At 47.1% G+C, this 16,388-nt stretch overlaps 1 protein-coding gene across 1 annotated transcript; it reads right to left on the bottom strand.

Moving 5' to 3' along the window:
• Nucleotides 1-4,972: 4,972 nt before the first annotated feature.
• Nucleotides 4,973-15,024, bottom strand: C1R (complement C1r). Its single transcript, XM_029953871.1, has 11 exons — nt 14,894-15,024; nt 13,944-14,172; nt 12,266-12,458; nt 11,804-11,947; nt 11,520-11,716; nt 11,086-11,233; nt 10,857-10,978; nt 9,095-9,173; nt 8,592-8,747; nt 6,497-6,571; nt 4,973-6,046 (listed from the first exon to the last, which is right to left on the bottom strand). Coding segments are annotated over exons 1-11 (2,118 nt in total). The 5' UTR covers nt 14,896-15,024; the 3' UTR covers nt 4,973-5,273.
• Between the last annotated feature and the right edge of the window lie 1,364 nt (nt 15,025-16,388).

Here is a 16,388-nt window from a genome sequence, read left to right as displayed (position 1 = left end):
TCTAACTGGTTCCCTTTACGCTCTTTCCCACCTGTAATCTGATCTCAATTCGGCAGCCAGAGTGAGTCTTTGAAAACATAAGTTCATGGGGCCTCTGGGTGGCTCAGTCCATTAAGCATCAGACTTCAGCTCAGATCTTGATCTCACGGTTTGTGAGTTTGAGTCCTGCATTGGGCTCTGTGCTGACAGCCTGGAGCCTGCTTCAGATTCTGTGTCTCCCTCTCTCTCTGCTCCTCCCCTGCTCATGCTCTCTCTCTCTCTCAAAAAAAAAAAGACATTAAAAAAGAAAAGACAATGTAAGTTTGTATTACTCTGCACTGGCTGCCTCTGCAGTTCTCATTGGACCAAGCATACTCTTGTCTCAGGGACATTTGCACTGGCTGTTTCCTCTTCCTGGAATGCCTTTTCCCTAGATCTCTGAATGTCTAACTTCCTTCTATCTTTGCCAAATGTCTACCTTCTCAATGAAGTTACCCACCTCCTCACCCCTTTTTTTTTTTTAAAGTATGCTCTATGCCCAGCCTGGATGCCAATGTGTGGCTTGAACTCACAACCTTGAGATCAAGACCTGAGCTGAGATCAAGAGCCACCCAGGCACCCTGAGGTTAGCCCTTTAAAAGTTTTTTAAAGTTAAAAAATATTTTAATAGAGCTCCATCTCTTTACTTTTTGACCAGATAAAGTATCTATATGGCTCAAAATTGGAAAGATCAAAGAGTACACAGTGAAAATTTTTCTTTTTACTCTGGTTCTCTCCAAGATATCACCATTGTTTCTTGCATATCTTCCCAGCATTATTTTATAGCTATAAAAGCAATATATACCCACTCCTCTTTTTTGTACACATAGTAATATTTTATATACGCTGTCTTGCTTTTTACTTTTTCCATTTATTTATCTTGGAGATTGAAAGGCTTCATTGTATTTCATTATTTGGATATTTCATGCTATGCTTGGAACTTTGCTGCCAGACCTTTCAGATATCGAGATTCTAGTACTTTGCTGTCATAAATAGCACTGCAATGACTAACCTTGTACATATGTCATTTATCTCACATGTGAGAATATCTGCGGGAAAAATTCCCAGAAGTAAAATTGCTGGGTCAAAGGCATGTGCACTTGTGGTTTTGCTAGCATGTTACCAAGTTGTTCCTTACAGGGTATGGACCAGTTTACATTCCAACAAGCAAGGCATGAGTAACTGTTATCTCTACATCTTCACCAATATAGTATATGATCTCTAAAAATCTTAGAGCTAAAAATATGGTGATTTGGGGCGCCTGGATGGCTCAGTTGGTAAAATGTCCAATTCTTGATTTAGGCTCAGGTCGTGATCTCACGGTTTGGGGGACCAAGTCCTGCGCTGACAGTGTGGAATCTGCTTGGGATTCTCTCTTCCTCTCTCTCTGCCCCTCCCCCGGTCAGGCTTGCCCTCTGTCCCTGTCTCTCTCTCTCTCAAAATAAATAAATAAATAAATAAATAAATAAGTAAACATTTAAAAAATGGTGTCTAAGTATTTTCCTTTTTATGAGTTATCTGAAGCCTCAAAGTTTAATTAGTATTTTCTGATGTGTATTCATAGACCATTGCTTTCATTCTTTTTTTTTTTTTTTTTTTAACTCCACACACCTGAAAGATAAGCTGCACATGACTTTGGAGGAGAGGAATGGGAACCAAGGAGGTCAGAGCATCACTGGACTCTGCCGGGATCACCTTTGATGATTACAATAAAGACAAAGGACTCAGAATTTCAAATTTGGTAGGAACCTTAGAAATGATATAGCTTGATGTTTTCATTCCTGTTTCAGGTTTTGTTTTCACTACCTCCGCCTCCTCCACCCACTCCACTCCCAACTCCATTGGAATTCTGCAGGCACTTGACTTCTGAGAAATACTAAGTGGCTGCAATTAACATGTGCTCCTCAAACATACTGCACACCACTGGTGTATGCTTTTGTGTAGACTGTGTAAGAAAATGTTTTCCTGTCATTTCTGCCTCTACAAGTTGACAATCCTGACATCTAAAGGGCTCTTTTTAAAAAACATTTTTTTAGGGGTACCTGGGTGGCTCAGTCGGTTAAGCGTCTGACTTCGGCTCAAGTCATGATCTCATGGTTCTTGGGTTCAAGCTCCGTGTTGGGCTCTGTGCCAACAGCTAGCTCAGAGCCTGTAGCCTGTCTTCAGATTCTGTGTCTCTTTCTCTCTCTGACCCTCCCCTGCTCTTGCTATCTGTCTGTCTCTCTCTCAAAACTAAATTAAAAAACATTAAAAAAAAGTATTTTTTAAAAGTCTATTTATTTTTGAGAGAGAAAGAGAGACAATGTGCAAGCGGGGGAGGGGCAGAGAGAGGGAGAGAGAATCTGAAGCAGGTGCCTGGCTCTGAGCTATCAGCACAGAGCCCGACACACAAGGCTCGAACTCATGAACTGTGAGATCATGACCTGAGCAGATGCCTAACCCACTGAGCCTCCCAGGTGCCCCTCTAAAGTGCTCTTTAAACCTGAAAGTGTTCAAATAGTTTGGCAGCAAAATTATTTATTGGCTGGGGTGCCTGGGTGGCTCAGTTGGTTAAGCATCCGACTTCGGCTCAGGTCATGATCTCACCGGTTCGTGGCTTGGAGCCCTGTGTTGGGCTCTGTGCTGACAGCTAGCCCAGAGCCTGGAGCCTGTCTTCGGATTCTATGTCTCTCTCTCTGTCTGACCTTCCCCTGCTCATGCTGTCTCTCTCTCTCTCAAAAATAAATAAAACATTTTATAAAAAAATTATTTATTGGCAAACCCTACCTGATGATGGGTGGCTACTTAGAGTCTTTGCCTAGCTCATATGCTGACAATATGCAATTGTTTTTCAAAAGAATTAGTCCCTTTTTTTGGTTGCAGAATTAATCCCGAGACCCTGCTGGGGACATGACATAACAGACTGTTACATTTCTGAAATCTGTAAAATCTGGAATTTTGAAAGGCAGTTGGCCCTGACGGTGTCAGATAAGGGATTATGGACCTTCATTTGGACTTAAAAAATTCTCATTACTTTGGAAGGTTTTACCTCTGCACTGTTTTTTTCAAATACAAGCCTTGTGTGTCAGTTCATGTAAAGCTGCTCAAACAAGCCCAGAAGACTCAGTTGTATAATAACATCTCGATAATATTGTATTGTAAATAGTTACAATGCTTATTCTCAGTTTCAAGATCTTCTCTGACCTTTAAATGTGTCCTAAGTAATACGAGTTATCTAAAAATATTGTTTAAAAATTTTTTTTGTAAATTTTTCTCTTATTTTTGAGAGAGAGTGTGAGCAGGGGAGGGGGAGAGAGAGAGAGGGAGACACAGAAACTGAAGCAGCTCTAGGCTCTGAGCTGTCAGCATAGAGCCCAGCATGGGGTTGGAACCCACAAGCCATGTGAGATCATGTCCTGGGCCGAAGTTGGATGCTTAACTGACTGAGCCACCTAGGCGCCCTTAAATATGTTGTTAATCTTTCAATTTGGAAAGAAAAATTTCATATCACTCCTTTAAAAATTTTTAATGTTTATTTATTTATTAAAATTTTTTAAATGTTTATTTTTGAGAGAGGGAGAGAGAGAGACAGAGAGAGAGAAAGGGAGAGAGAATCAGAATGTGAGCAGGGGAGGGGCAGAGAGAGAGGGAGACACAGAATCCAAAGCAGGCTCCAGGCTCTGGGCTAGCTGTCAGCACAGAGCCCAATGAGGGGCTCAAACTCATGCTCTATGGGGTCATGACCTGAGCTGAAGTGTGGGACACTTAACAAACTAAGGCACCTGTGTCAGACTCTGTGCTGACAGCTCAGAGCCTGGAGCCTCCTTCAGATTCTGTGTCTCCCTCTCTCTCTGCTCTTCCCCTGCTCATGCTCTGTCTCTCTCTCTCTCTCTCTCTCAAAATAAATAAACATTAAAAAATTAAAAATAAATAAAAAACCAAAAACATATTTAGAAATCATAAAGTGGGCTTTTATTTACTTATTTTTAAATTTATTTTTTAAAGAATGTTTATTTTATTATTTGTTCATTTTTATTTTTTTATTTGAGAGAGAGAGAGAGAGAGAGAGAGAGAGAGAGAGAGAGAGAGAGAGAGAACACTTGAGGGAGGGAGAGGGGCAGAAGGAGAGAGGGAGAGAATCCAAAGCATGTTCTAGGCTCCACTTCCATGTGGAGCCTGATTCAAGACTAGAGGTAGGGCTCAATCCCACAATCCTGGGATCATGAGCTGAGCTGAAATCAAGAATTTGACATTTAACTGATGGAGCCACCCAGGCGCCCTGGAAAGTGAGCTTTAAAAAAAAGCTGTTATATTTGCAACTACCTGTGTGGGAAGTCAGGATTTTCTTCTTAGTGTGTAATCAAAACAAAATTAGAAATAAATTGTTATCTACAACCTTAATTGTAAAGGTGTGCATAAACATTTTTGATTTTCATTGATTTCTTAAGTATTTTATTTTTATTTTTATTAAAAAATTTTTTTGGGGGGGTGTCTGGGTGGCTCAGTAGGTTGAGCGTACAACTTCGGCTCAGATCATGATCTCACAGTTCCTGAGTTCGAGCCGTGCGTCAGGCTCTGTGCTGACAGTCCAGAGCCTGGAGCCTTCTTCAGATTCTGTGTCTTCCTCTGTCTCTGCCCCTCCCCTGCTCGTGCTCTGTGTCTTTCTCTCAAAATTAAATAAACATTAAAAAAATAAATAAATAAAATAAAAAAATTAAATGTTTACTTATTTTTGAGAGAGAGAGACACAGCACTAGCAGGGAAGGGGCAGAGAGAGAAGGAGACTCAGAATCCAAAGCAGGCTTCAGGCTCTGAGCTGTCAGCACAGTGCCTGACACAGGACTCAAATACGCAGATTTCAAGATCATGACCTGAGCCGAAGTCGGCCGCTTCACCGACTGAGCCACCCAGGTGCCCCTAAGTGAGTATTTTAAATATGAGCTTATTAAATCTTTTAACTCATTCTGCACACTGCTATTTCTCATAAAATTTTATTTGGAAAGAGTTTCAATTGCCCAACGGCATTAAAAACGGAAGAGGACAATGATAACTGAGACTGTGGAATACATCTTCTGCAATCCTTGGAGGAAATAAAGGTGACCTTTGGGTTGTTTCAGGGGAAGTACAGGGATGGGATTATAGAAAAGAGCATTTATTTCACACAGTGGCTTTCTGCATCAGTGATTTTAATATGGATTATTAGTGGTTATCAGTAACTGGTCAGATCATTTTTTTAAGGCACTGCTCTCTGAATTTTGACCTAGTGAATTGTGGCCTCAGCCCTCCCCCTCCTCCATCTCCTTCTTGATCCAGTCCACGTAGTTGAGTAATTTGGTGTAGAAGCCATAGCCCCTGCCGCACCCGATGCCCCAGGATACGATGCCCGTGGCCACCCAGCGGTCATTGTCCTCATCCTTCACTGCAAAGACCCCTCCGCTATCGCCCTGACAGGCATCCTGCTTTAGAGACGGGTCCCCGGCACAGAACATGTTCTGAGAAAACACATCGTTCCTATTCTTTTTCCGGAGCCAGTTCTCGCACGCCTCTCGCCTTCCTACGGGCAGACGGATAAACTTGAGGTCATACGAAAGCCTCTCCTCCATGATCCCAAAGCCACTGACATAGCCCATGAGGCCCCTGTCATAGAAGGTCTCGTTGTCCGGGAGGCAGATGGGGAGGAGGTTGGGGCCCAGGGTGACGCTGTTTTCCAGCTCCAGGAGGGCGATGTCCGCCTCGAAATTGTTGGACTCGTCCTGGCGGTAGTCTGGGTGAATGCTGACCCTGCGGACGGGGTGGTTCGCCAGCTTTGTGATCTCTTCCACGTTGACGTGGCCCAGGAACACATCCCTGGTGGCGTTGTGCTCGCCGTTGAAGTCCTTGGGGTAGAGGGTGTGGGCGGCGGTGAGGATCCAGCGGTCGCCCAGCAGGGCCCCGCCCCCTGGCCCGTAGATGTTGGTGTAGGCCTGCCAGGGGAAGTTGCCCAGCTTGGCCTTCTGCCCGCCGATGATGCGCTGCTTCTGTTCCACGGGGTTGACGGGTTTCCCGCACACTGGAGCCGAGAGACAGGGAAGGCAAGTTCCAGTCAGCCCAGGCCGGTCCTATTTCCTTCCGTGGTCAGCCACTTCCCCCTGCGCCCTTTCCTCTTTCTCCTCCCATTCCCCCCCACCCCCTCCCGTCTTTGGCCTTTGTCAGCCTCTTCTCCTTGCTCTGGTTTATTTCTTCCGGGAGGAGGGGGGATCTTGCTCTTTTTATGCCCTGATTCCCCATCTGCTCAGTGAAAAAGCAGGAATGTCAGGACCCACGCCAGTTGTCTGGGTTCCTCTGGCCCTTTCTCCTGGGCGGTCTCCTTTCCTTTTCCTCTTTACTCCTCATGTCTATTTTTGACCTCAAGTTGGAGTGTCCCTGTATTCACTTTGTCTCCGTGCTCTGTGCAGGTTCTTCCTGGGGCCCCGCAGAGCTGCCAAAGGCACTGGGGGTGGCCCCAGAGGGCTCCACTCACCTGGCAAACACCGAGGAATCTTCTGGCCTTCCTTTTCATTCTTCCAAATGCCCTCTGCCGTGCAGGTATAGGCCCCTGTGGAAAGAAGGGGCTGTAAGCAGGCTGGGAGACGGTGGGCAGGAGAAGTAGGTCGCAGAGGCCAGTGAGTACAGAGTGTACTGGATGGGCAGAGGCAAGATCCCGAACCAACACGGACAAGCATCAAAGGGAAGGTTCAAATACATATCACATGGGATATCACAAGTGTTGACAGGCTTCCTACATATATATATATTTTAAAGTTCAGTAAAAAAAATCAGAACATTAACTCTATGTTTGATGTGATCCCTATTTGTGAAAGTAGACATAAAAACTGGAAGGAACACATGAACATCTTGCATCTTGGAAGTGGGTTTGTAGATAATAATGGTGGCTGTATTTTCTGATTGCTGACAGTGCACTGTGCCTGTTGCTAAGCACTTTCTTGACATTATCTCATTTAAGCACTGTAGTGACACTTTTAGGGATGCATTATTATCCTCGTTGTTTGGATGAGGAAACTGAGCTTAAATAATTTGCACAAGGTCACATAATTTCTAAGTTCCAGAACCAAGATGCAAACTAAGGATTGTCTGACTTCCAAGCCCAGCTGTTTTATAATACTATATACTTTCAATGTTAGATTTTTTCTTTTTTGGATGTTTCTAACCTACAAAGCATGTGATTTATTTTATTTTATTTTAAAAAAGTTTATTTGTTTAGAGAGAGAGAGAATGAGTGAGGGAGGAGCAGGTAGAGAGGGGGAGAAAGAATCCTTAGCAGGCTCCAAGCTGACAGTGCACATCCCAATGCGGGACTTGAACTCACAAACTGTGAGGTCATGATTCAAGCCAAAATCAAGAGTTGGATTTTGACTGTGCCACCCAGGTGTTCCTAGGGTGTGATTTATTTTATTTGTTTTATTTTATTATTTATTTATTTATTTTAATGGTTATTCATTAAAATTTTTTTAAATGTCTTTATTTTTTTATTTTGAGAAATAGAGACAGAAAGCAAGTGGTGGAAGGGCAGAGAGAGAGGGAGACATAGAATCTGAAGCAGCTCCAGGCTGTGAGATGTCAGCACAGAGCCTGACGCGGGGCTCAAACCCACGGACTATGAGATCATGACCTGAGCCGAAGTTGGACACTTAACCGACTGAGGCACCAAGGTGCTTCTGGTTATTTATTTTTGAGAGAGAGGGAGAGAGAGAGATAGAAGGAGAGAGAGAGAGAGAGAGAGAGAGAGAGAGAGAGAGAGAGAGAATGAGTAGGGGAGGTGCAGAGAAAATTGGAGACACAGAATCCAAGCAGGTTTCAGGCTCCAAGCTCTGAGCCCTCAGCACAGAGTCTGACATGGCTTGAACTCACAAACTGGAAGATCATGACCTGAGTCGAAGTTGGATGCTTAACTGACTGAGCCACCCACGCACCCTTGATTTAGTTTAAAGAAAAGTTCTGAAGATGAGTTTGAGAGTCATTTAGTAAATCTAAATGCAAAAAAGTCTGAGGGAATATGTAGGGAGTCTGAGGGAGTATGTGGGGAGAATGCTGGGGGAAGTCCCACTGATATAATTGTAGTGTGGTTGTAGTGGTGGTGTGGTGGTGGTGTTGGTGATGGTGGAGGCGGTGACGATGGTGATGGTGGTGATAGTGGCGATGGAGGTGGTGGAAGTGTGGATGGGGTGGTAGTGCTGGTAATGATGGTAGTGATGGTGGTGGTGATGGTGGTGATGGTGGTGATAGTAATGATGATGGTGATGATGGTGGTGGTGGAAATGATGGTAATGGAGGTCAGGATGATGATGATGATGCTTGTGCGGAGGGGAATGGGAATGGTCATGGTGAAAAGGAGCTGACTGTTTATGAGATTTAAGATTTTCTTTGTATCAGCTCAGGTGCCTCCTTATTCAACCCTACTAGATTCCTCTTGGCACTGTACTTTGGTCTCCTGAAGTCAGTGTCCTGGGAAGATACCTTAATATACATACATTCACTGGGGGTTATGTTGGAAGAAATCTCAGAAGATGTGCTGAGAAGATGGAAGAGAGAAGTCTGCTATTTGAATGGCTCCGTACCTCGCTCTGTTTTGGTGATGCCGCCTCTGGTCTGCATCTTGTAATATGGCTCCCGGCAGTAGTACTGGATTCGGGCCTGGTAGGTATTCACCCCCTTTGTGGTGGTGTAATTGAAGTCCCCGTTAGTCAGGCTTTGGGGTGGCCCACAGTCCTTGACTTGGAGAGAACACAAGGCCATATGAGAGCTGAGAATGTTCTGGAACTTCAGTGGGGGAGAATATGAGTTGTCTGCCCACAGAACAAGCTGGGACCTTAGGGAAATATAGTCAGTGGGGAGCACTTATGATGGATGGGAACTAGATGGAGTGAAATTCAGTCCATCGATACAGCTGAGATGAGGGCCGCCTGGTTCCTGATGTGGGCACAGGCTTCAAAGGACAAGTGAGGGAGACAGTCTTTGGGGGAGAAGCTTAGTCCAGGTTCCTCTTCCTTTCACATCCCAGGTGCCCATGACTGGGGTGGGCGGTGGGATCAGGGGCAGATACTCCTGAGTTGTGACTTACTCTTGCATCTGGGCATGGCACGATGCCAGGTGCCATCATCCTGACAGACAGCTGTGAAGGAGTGCAGCACCTGGTTTCCCTGTGGGAGAAGAGGTAGACAGAGGTGGAGGTGCCATTAGTACAAGAAGGCATTGTAGTCCCTTCCCACCTTTCCCACACCAGAGCAGCAGGGAATGCAAGACCATCTCTCCCCAGCAGGCCTGTGGACATGGCTCCTTTGTTCTTCTCAGAGCAGGGCTACAGATGGGAGCGCTGAGTCACACAGCAGAAAGTCAGAGCAAAGGCTCATCTTCAGGCCCAATCATCCACTCTCTAGATGCTTGCCTGTTTGCACTAAGGTCTAGTTGAACCCCACAATTTTAAATTAAAAAAAGAATAAGCCTAGTTGTGTGTTTTCTGCATTGAAGCAAAACACTGTACCCTGATGTAGAAACATATTTTTCTTCCTTTGGAGTACCTGCTGGTCTAGGCCTGCATCACTTCATTTCTCCTAGACCACAGTTTTCTGAAGGGCAAGGGCCCAGCCACTTTCTGGGGTGCTTGAGATACTGATTGGGGTAAGTGCTATTGTAGTTGAGTAGATAGCAGGGACAAAGCAAGAAAATGGCACCCTCTGAGAGGAAAAGTAACTGGACAATATGAATGAGTTTAATTAAGGCCAACAACCACCCCAGAGTGTTAGCCCTGGAAACAACTGCAAGAGAGTGAGAGTGTGTATGAGAGCAAGGATGTTTGAGTGAAATGCAAATAATGAGAGACAAACTGTGTGACTTGCTTTAAATTCTATGATGTGAGTGACAAATGCCAAGGCAAGGGTGGTGGCAGCCTAAGTAAGAAAGGGTTGTAACATGAGCAACGAGTAAGTGAGTCTCTAGTCTTCTGGGCCCGGGGTATCCAGTCCTTACAATGCAGCTGGAGACATCCAGGAGGAAAGAGCAGCTCATCTGGCTGGCACAGCTTGGTGTAACATTCATAGGTAGGATGCATGAAGGCTCTTGTGAATACGCGTGTTTCTTGTCACTGACCTCCTGCACCTAGAACACTGCCTGACCCTCCGTAAACATTTAAAGTGTTTGTTGAATGAATTAACTACCACTTAAATACATACCAAAGGTCTTCTCTCTGATTCTGATTAAGTCTTCCAAGTGGATCAATTGAACAAAGATGGGATGTCCAGTTCTGTATCCCTGCCCAGGGGTCACTCCACTTTTATGTCTTTCAAAATAGCATTTTAGTTTGCCAGCTTCTGTAAGATTACCCAATAAAACTATGTTCTTTACTGAGCCTGCAAAGCTGAGGACAAGGTGGTGTGCCCAGGCTGAGAACATCTTTGTGCATTAAAAAGCCCTGGGGCAAGAGGCAGGAGATTTGGTTCAAGGCCCTGCTGTGATGTTGAGTGGGTCACTCCTTGTAGTCAACCCTGCCTTTTCAGTTCCTAATTCTACAGTTACTGCACTAGGTTAGTAGTTCAGAAACTTGGCTGCACATTAGCTTCAAGTAATCCTGATGCCCTAGGTGCCAGGCCGAGGAATCAATCTCCAGGCCAATGGAATCAATCTCTTACAGGGGACCCAGACATCAGTATCTGTAAAATTCCAAGTGTTTCCAATATGTAGTCAGGTTTGAGAGTTGGTAGACCAGCTCAAACATCTATGTGTCCAACTGGGGCTGAGCCTAAATCTGATGTGGGGCTAAGGGCTACCCATCTGAATTGCCCCTGGAATGCTGGGCCATCTCTCTTCCCTCAGCCATGGGCTCTTACCTCCACAAGCTGGTAGCCTTTTTTGCAGGTGACAATGAAGTAGTCACGGAACTGGTATTGAGGCTGTAGGTCCTGGATGATTGTGAACTTGTCTAGGGTTTTGGGTTGGGGGCACTTGATGGCTGTCGGGGAGAACAGAGGACATGTTTATTTCAGAGCCACTGTCCATTCTACCCATTTGATTCTGCCCCACTTCTGGCTAATGAGAGGTGCCCCCAGGAAACCTTACTTTCAGTGGTATAATGCAGCTTCCAGCCTCGGCTGTCCCCCGACTCATCTGTGAAGAACAGCAGATCTACCGCATTGCTGCTGCTGTCAAAGTCAGCGGGTCTTTTCTTCCCACAGAACTCGCCGATGTTCCGCCCACTGGCATAGATCTGGTGGGGAAGAGGTGAGGGCCATCTCTCTAATTCAGACATTTTCCCACTGAGCCAGGATGTAGTGGTGGTGGGAAGCCTACTTTTTGTGTATGTTTTAGCTGGAGGGGAAAGGGGGTCCCCAGGACCCACATCCAGTTGTGTGGGAACTTGCCTAGCCCCTGTGTGATGTTGGTCATTCCTGTCCCAGTTGGCCAGAGGATCTAGTGGGAAGCAGGGATGAGGGGTGCCAGGTGGAGAGAGGAAGGAGAGGAAGGGGGTCTCTCAGGGAGTAGGATGGCTGTACCTGTAGCTGATCATAGGGGCAGTGTACTTGCTGGTGGTCATCGATTTCGAAAGGCTCCAGGAACTTGATATGGAGGGTGAGGCCGCGCTCCACCCGGATGCTGTAGTTGCAGCGTAGGTCAGGGGGGTAGGGCTTGGGGTACTCCAGGCTGGAGACGTAGCCTGATGGCTCTGTGTACAGCTCACTGCTGCACTCAGCTGTGAAAGCAGAGCCGGGCAGGGGTCACTGGAGACAGCAAGCCCTTGCTCAGTCCCTGCCTCCCTCCCACAATTCTCCAACCTCACCCTGGCAGGAATGCCCATCCTTCTGAAGCTCATAGCCCAGACGGCAGGAACAGAAGTAGCCGCCAACATAGTTATGACACAGGTGCTGGCATTGGGGCTCGAGATTCTCAACTGAGTTGCGCTGGGAAGCACATTCATCGAGGTCTGGAAGAGATGCCAGAAGGAAGGGTTAAATTCCTGCCGGGGACTTCTGTAATGGCTCTGCTCTTAGAGATCACTCACCAGAGGCCTAAAGACAAAGTCATCTCCTGGCTGCCTGGACCTTCAGGCCTCTCTAATGCTTTCTGGAAACTGCCCGATGGTGACAGAACCCAGGTTGGCAGGCCTCTTCTGGACAAAGCTCTCTTGAGGGGAAGAATAAGGAAGGACAGGCTTCCTGCTCCTTTGGATTCAAGATTCCCCTTTTCAGTCCCTATTCTGTATGGCTAAGGCCAGAAAAAAAGGTACCCAGGGACCACTCACCCACAGCTTGGTAGTAAGCCAGGAAGCCCTTGTAGAACATAATGGTGCCATTCTCCTCATTGGAGAAGTCCGTATGGAAGGTCAGCAGCATCTTGTTCCCTTCAGACATAAATTCCTTCGCTTCTGGGGGGTTGCCCAGTGGAGAACCCAGTTGCCCACAGAACCTCCCCAGAGTTTTCTTGTCAGCAGAGATCTGGTGGAGGAAGGACATGGGGTGGGAAGAGGAGCTCAAGGAGACACGTCACATGAGGAAGGTCAGTGAAGGGCCTTCTCTTGTCCCAAAGAATGAATGGTGCTCTACTGCTGGAAGAGCCTCCAGCCGGTTTCTACCTGCCGGGCTCTGGCTGTTGTAAACTTCCCCCGACCCTGGCAGGACATTTATGGTGCATCTGAGTCTCCCAGTGGGTAACTCCTTGCATATTACCCTGTGCCTGGTACATCGTCCCTTCCTTGTTCTATGTCCCCAGCACATTTCAGACCTTTCTTTGTTTCCACCACTTCCACGCTCATCTTCCACTGGAATCCTGGTTGTCTTTACCCAAGCCTTTAGCATTCCTCCATTCCTAGAGCCCAGCTGGTCTGCTTTATTTTCTGTCTAGTTATTCCACCTCACCTTATGCAAACCATTCACATCCAGGCATGCCTCCTGATAGACTCAGCTGGGAGTGAGCCCCTCCAGCCTTCATACTGGCAAGCATCACCTAGCTTCCCTTATCTTTTTCTTTCCTTAAAAAGTTTTTTTTAGTTTATTTATTTTGAGAGAGAGTGAGAGACAGAGAGTGTGCATGAGTTGGGGAGGGGCAGAGAGAAGGAGAGAAAATTCCAAGCAGGCTCCATGTTGTTAATGCAGAGCCTGATTCAGGGCTTGATCTCACGAACCCATGAGATCATGACCTGAGTCAAAATCAAGAGACAGATGCTTAACCAACCAAGCCACCGATGCACCTCCTAGCTTATCTCTTTCTTCACAGGTTCCTAAAATCCTCAAAGGTGAAAGATGTCCTACCCCCACCCCAGCCCTCTCTATTCCTACCACGGAGACCCCTCCCCGCAACCTGCAAACTTCTCAAGTCCTCTGGGCTAGGAAAATGTATCATTTTCTGGTCATTCTCTCATAGCCTCCAGAAGGTCTCCTGAGAATGATATTTATTGGATGGGTGTAGGCTCTACTTGGATCCTGAACCTCAAATCTCATTTTTATTGGATATAGAAAGTTGAGACTTGGAAGGTCCTCTGGTTGTTTCAGAGGTGAGGAGACTGAGCCCATTGACTTTGCTGAGGGCTATGTTTGAGCTACCACCACGTACATTTTTCTTCCCCATGTTCCTGTTTAGGCAGGCAGCCATGGTGATATTCTACATGGAAACTGAGGCACAGCTGCTTTCCAAAGACTCCCAGCAAGTCAGCAGATGGGGAAGGTTTCTCTGATTCTATAGACAGTAAATTTCCTGGAAGTGGGACCTGTACTTTCCCTCCGTGTTTCTCCATTCAGTGCTCACTGACGGCCTCTAAATCCAGTGAACCCCCACCCATGGTGTCACCTGACTCTCAGAACTCCACTTGCAGGGCTGGGGCTCTGTCCACAGATGAGGAATGCTATCCAGGGTGGTTAGAGCATAAGTCCTCAGTGTCCAGAGACATCCAGCTCTCCCTCTGCCCTCCCAACCTGATACCCTACCTTGACATAGTCATAGAAACAGCCTTCAGAAGGCTCCAGGTCAAACTGCCAGAAGACGAGCTTCACCCTGAATCCTGTGGGCACTGTGATCACAGTGGTTGTCTCAAAGTTGTTGGGGTAAGGCTTGGGGTACAGAGGAGAAGTCACTTCCCCAAAGAGCTTCTGAGAAATGGGGATGGAGCTCCCCACCCTGCAGAACAGGATCGGTACCAGAAGGTATAAAAGCCACCTGTCAAAAAGAAAGTGGGAGTCTGTAGGGCTGGAGGGGTGCAGCACCCTTGTCATTTCGGCAGTGATTGGGGTGGGGGTTGGCATGGTCATACCGCTCGGCATTTTCCGCTCTGGCCATTCTAGACCTCACAGAGATGTTCTTGGTGGGGGTGGGCGAAGAGGAGAGGCTGGTCTCTGCCGCTGCCACATTGGGTATTCCTCCCCCGGGCAATGTCCAGTCCAAAGGTTCAGCATACTCCCTGTCCTCTCTCCCCATCCTCCTCTCCTGCCCTCTCGAAACACTTCCCTCCCCTTTCTGGAATAGGGCTGGCTTGGAACCAGTTAACTGAGGGTGAGGGTTTCCAGTCATGGGTCTCTGATAGGCCTCCCAAGGGCCAGCAAAGGCCTCTGGGAGAAATGGCCTATAGAATATGGAGTCACACACAGAGCGCACCCCTCCTGGGCAGAGGGGTCTCCCCATCTTGCTGCACCTCTGTTATGAGCTAGGGGGTAGAAGAGAACATGGCCATCACCTCATGTGTCTAAGGTCTCCTTTTGTCCTCAGGAGGAGGGATGGAGGGTATGTGTTTGTGAGTGCACGCATGTGTGTACTGCAGTAGGTAAAGTATATGGGGTGGGGGGAGGGAGTTCCTGTCTCCCTGAATAAATCTAGAAGCAGGGTTGCCCAGGATTCTCCCTTCTGGCTTCTCCCTCCCTGGGTCCCCATCAGCCTTACTCACATTTCTTAAGGCCTGTTTTATGATCCTGGACTCTCCTGACAGCGTCTTCATCCACTCTGAGTTCAGGGAGACAGCGGTCATGCAGAGGAGGGAAGGGGGAGGGAATGAGTGTCAGAGGGAAAGGGGGGGAATGATTCCCGGAGGAATGTTGTAGGGAATGAACTATTTGCATAAACAAAATGAAAAAAAAATCTGTTTCCAGTTTAGTTTTGGTTTTGAAATCCCTGATGGTGGTGCCACCTGCTGGCCCACCTGGGGAAGGGCTGGGGACCTGGGCCTGAGTTTCTCCAGTGGAGAGAGCCTTTGGTTTGGAAGCCCAGACTTCTCGGTTTCTAAATCTGATCTGAATTTTCCCTTTTTTCAGGGACTGCTGTTGTCTTTACAAGGTTCCTACACCAAAGGCAGTGGAAATCACTGTTGAGGGGAACTCTCTTTCTTGCATTGCCCTGTTCCATCAATCTGGTTCTGCCTGTCCTTCGTCAGCCAACAGCCCTTGTCCAGGAATGGCCAGGGTTTCCATGTCCAGGTACACCAAGGTAGAAGAGGGCATTGCAGGAGTGGACAGAAGAGAATGGCTTGGTTGTATTGGGGCTCCTGCCTACTTCATCCTTGAATGACACGTAAACACTGAACAGGGATTGTGTCCGGGTGGGCCCTACAGCGGCACTAAGGGCCGTTTTAAGATGCTTCCTCCCGGAGACAGAGTTGGGGAGAGAGAGGGATGTAAAACTTGAGAGACTATTGAATGCTGAAAATGAACTGAGAGTTGAAGGGGAAGGGGGAGGGGGGAAAAGAGGTGGTGGTGATGGTGGAGGGCACTTATAGGGAAGAGCACTGGGTGTTGTATGGAAAACAATTTGACAATAAAATATTATGGAGGGGGAAAAAAGATGCTTCCTTCCCACTTCAGTGAGCTCTGACCTGCCAGGGAAGTTGGCTTTTAAAGAGCGGGGGTAGAGACATCTCTTCTTCTGGGCATCAGGTCAAGTGTCGGAGTCCCTGAGAGTCATGGCTGCCTAGGGCTAAACAGTGTGCCTGTGGACCAACAGTGACTTGGTCTTTTCTGAGAGAAAGCCAGGCCTCTGGGAGGCAGGGGGGCTGTTGTCTTTCCTGTGCTCCCGGGCATAGTCTCCTAATTTACAAGTATGCTCTCTGTTGAAGCCTTTCTTTCTCAACTCTCCACAGCTCACATACCCCATGGCATCATATTCTATAGGGAAGCTTGGGGGCAGAACAGACCTTTGAGTTCTTAGTAGTCTACTCTGCTTGTTTTTCCAATGAGATTAATCCCTCCATCCTCCCACCCACCTACCCACTCATTCATCCACGAATGGACTACCTTCCAGGCACTTTCCCAGGCAGTGGATAGCAAGGACTCACAGAGATGGAGCCATTTCCCACTGGGCAGGGACCAACTCCTCGCCGAATGTAGTTAGAGAGAAGGTACAGGGAAGATGCAAGGTTAACCGAGGTGTGGAGGGTTCCTCCAGCAGGC

Source organism: Suricata suricatta, chromosome 10 (genome assembly GCF_006229205.1).
Source record: "Suricata suricatta isolate VVHF042 chromosome 10, meerkat_22Aug2017_6uvM2_HiC, whole genome shotgun sequence".
Taxonomy (NCBI): Eukaryota; Metazoa; Chordata; class Mammalia; order Carnivora; family Herpestidae; genus Suricata; species Suricata suricatta.
This window is presented reverse-complemented; position numbering and strand designations above follow the sequence as displayed.

Bases quoted from the DNA above. Each gene is read 5' to 3' on its own strand.
- C1R (XM_029953871.1), bottom strand. The intron at 12,459-13,943 runs GTAGGGTATCAG...TTCCTCCACCAG, and splicing joins GTTTCTATGACTATGTCAAG to ATCTCTGCTGACAAGAAAAC. The intron at 6,572-8,591 runs GTACGGAGCCAT...TTCTTTCCACAG, and splicing joins CATCACCAAAACAGAGCGAG to GGGCCTATACCTGCACGGCA.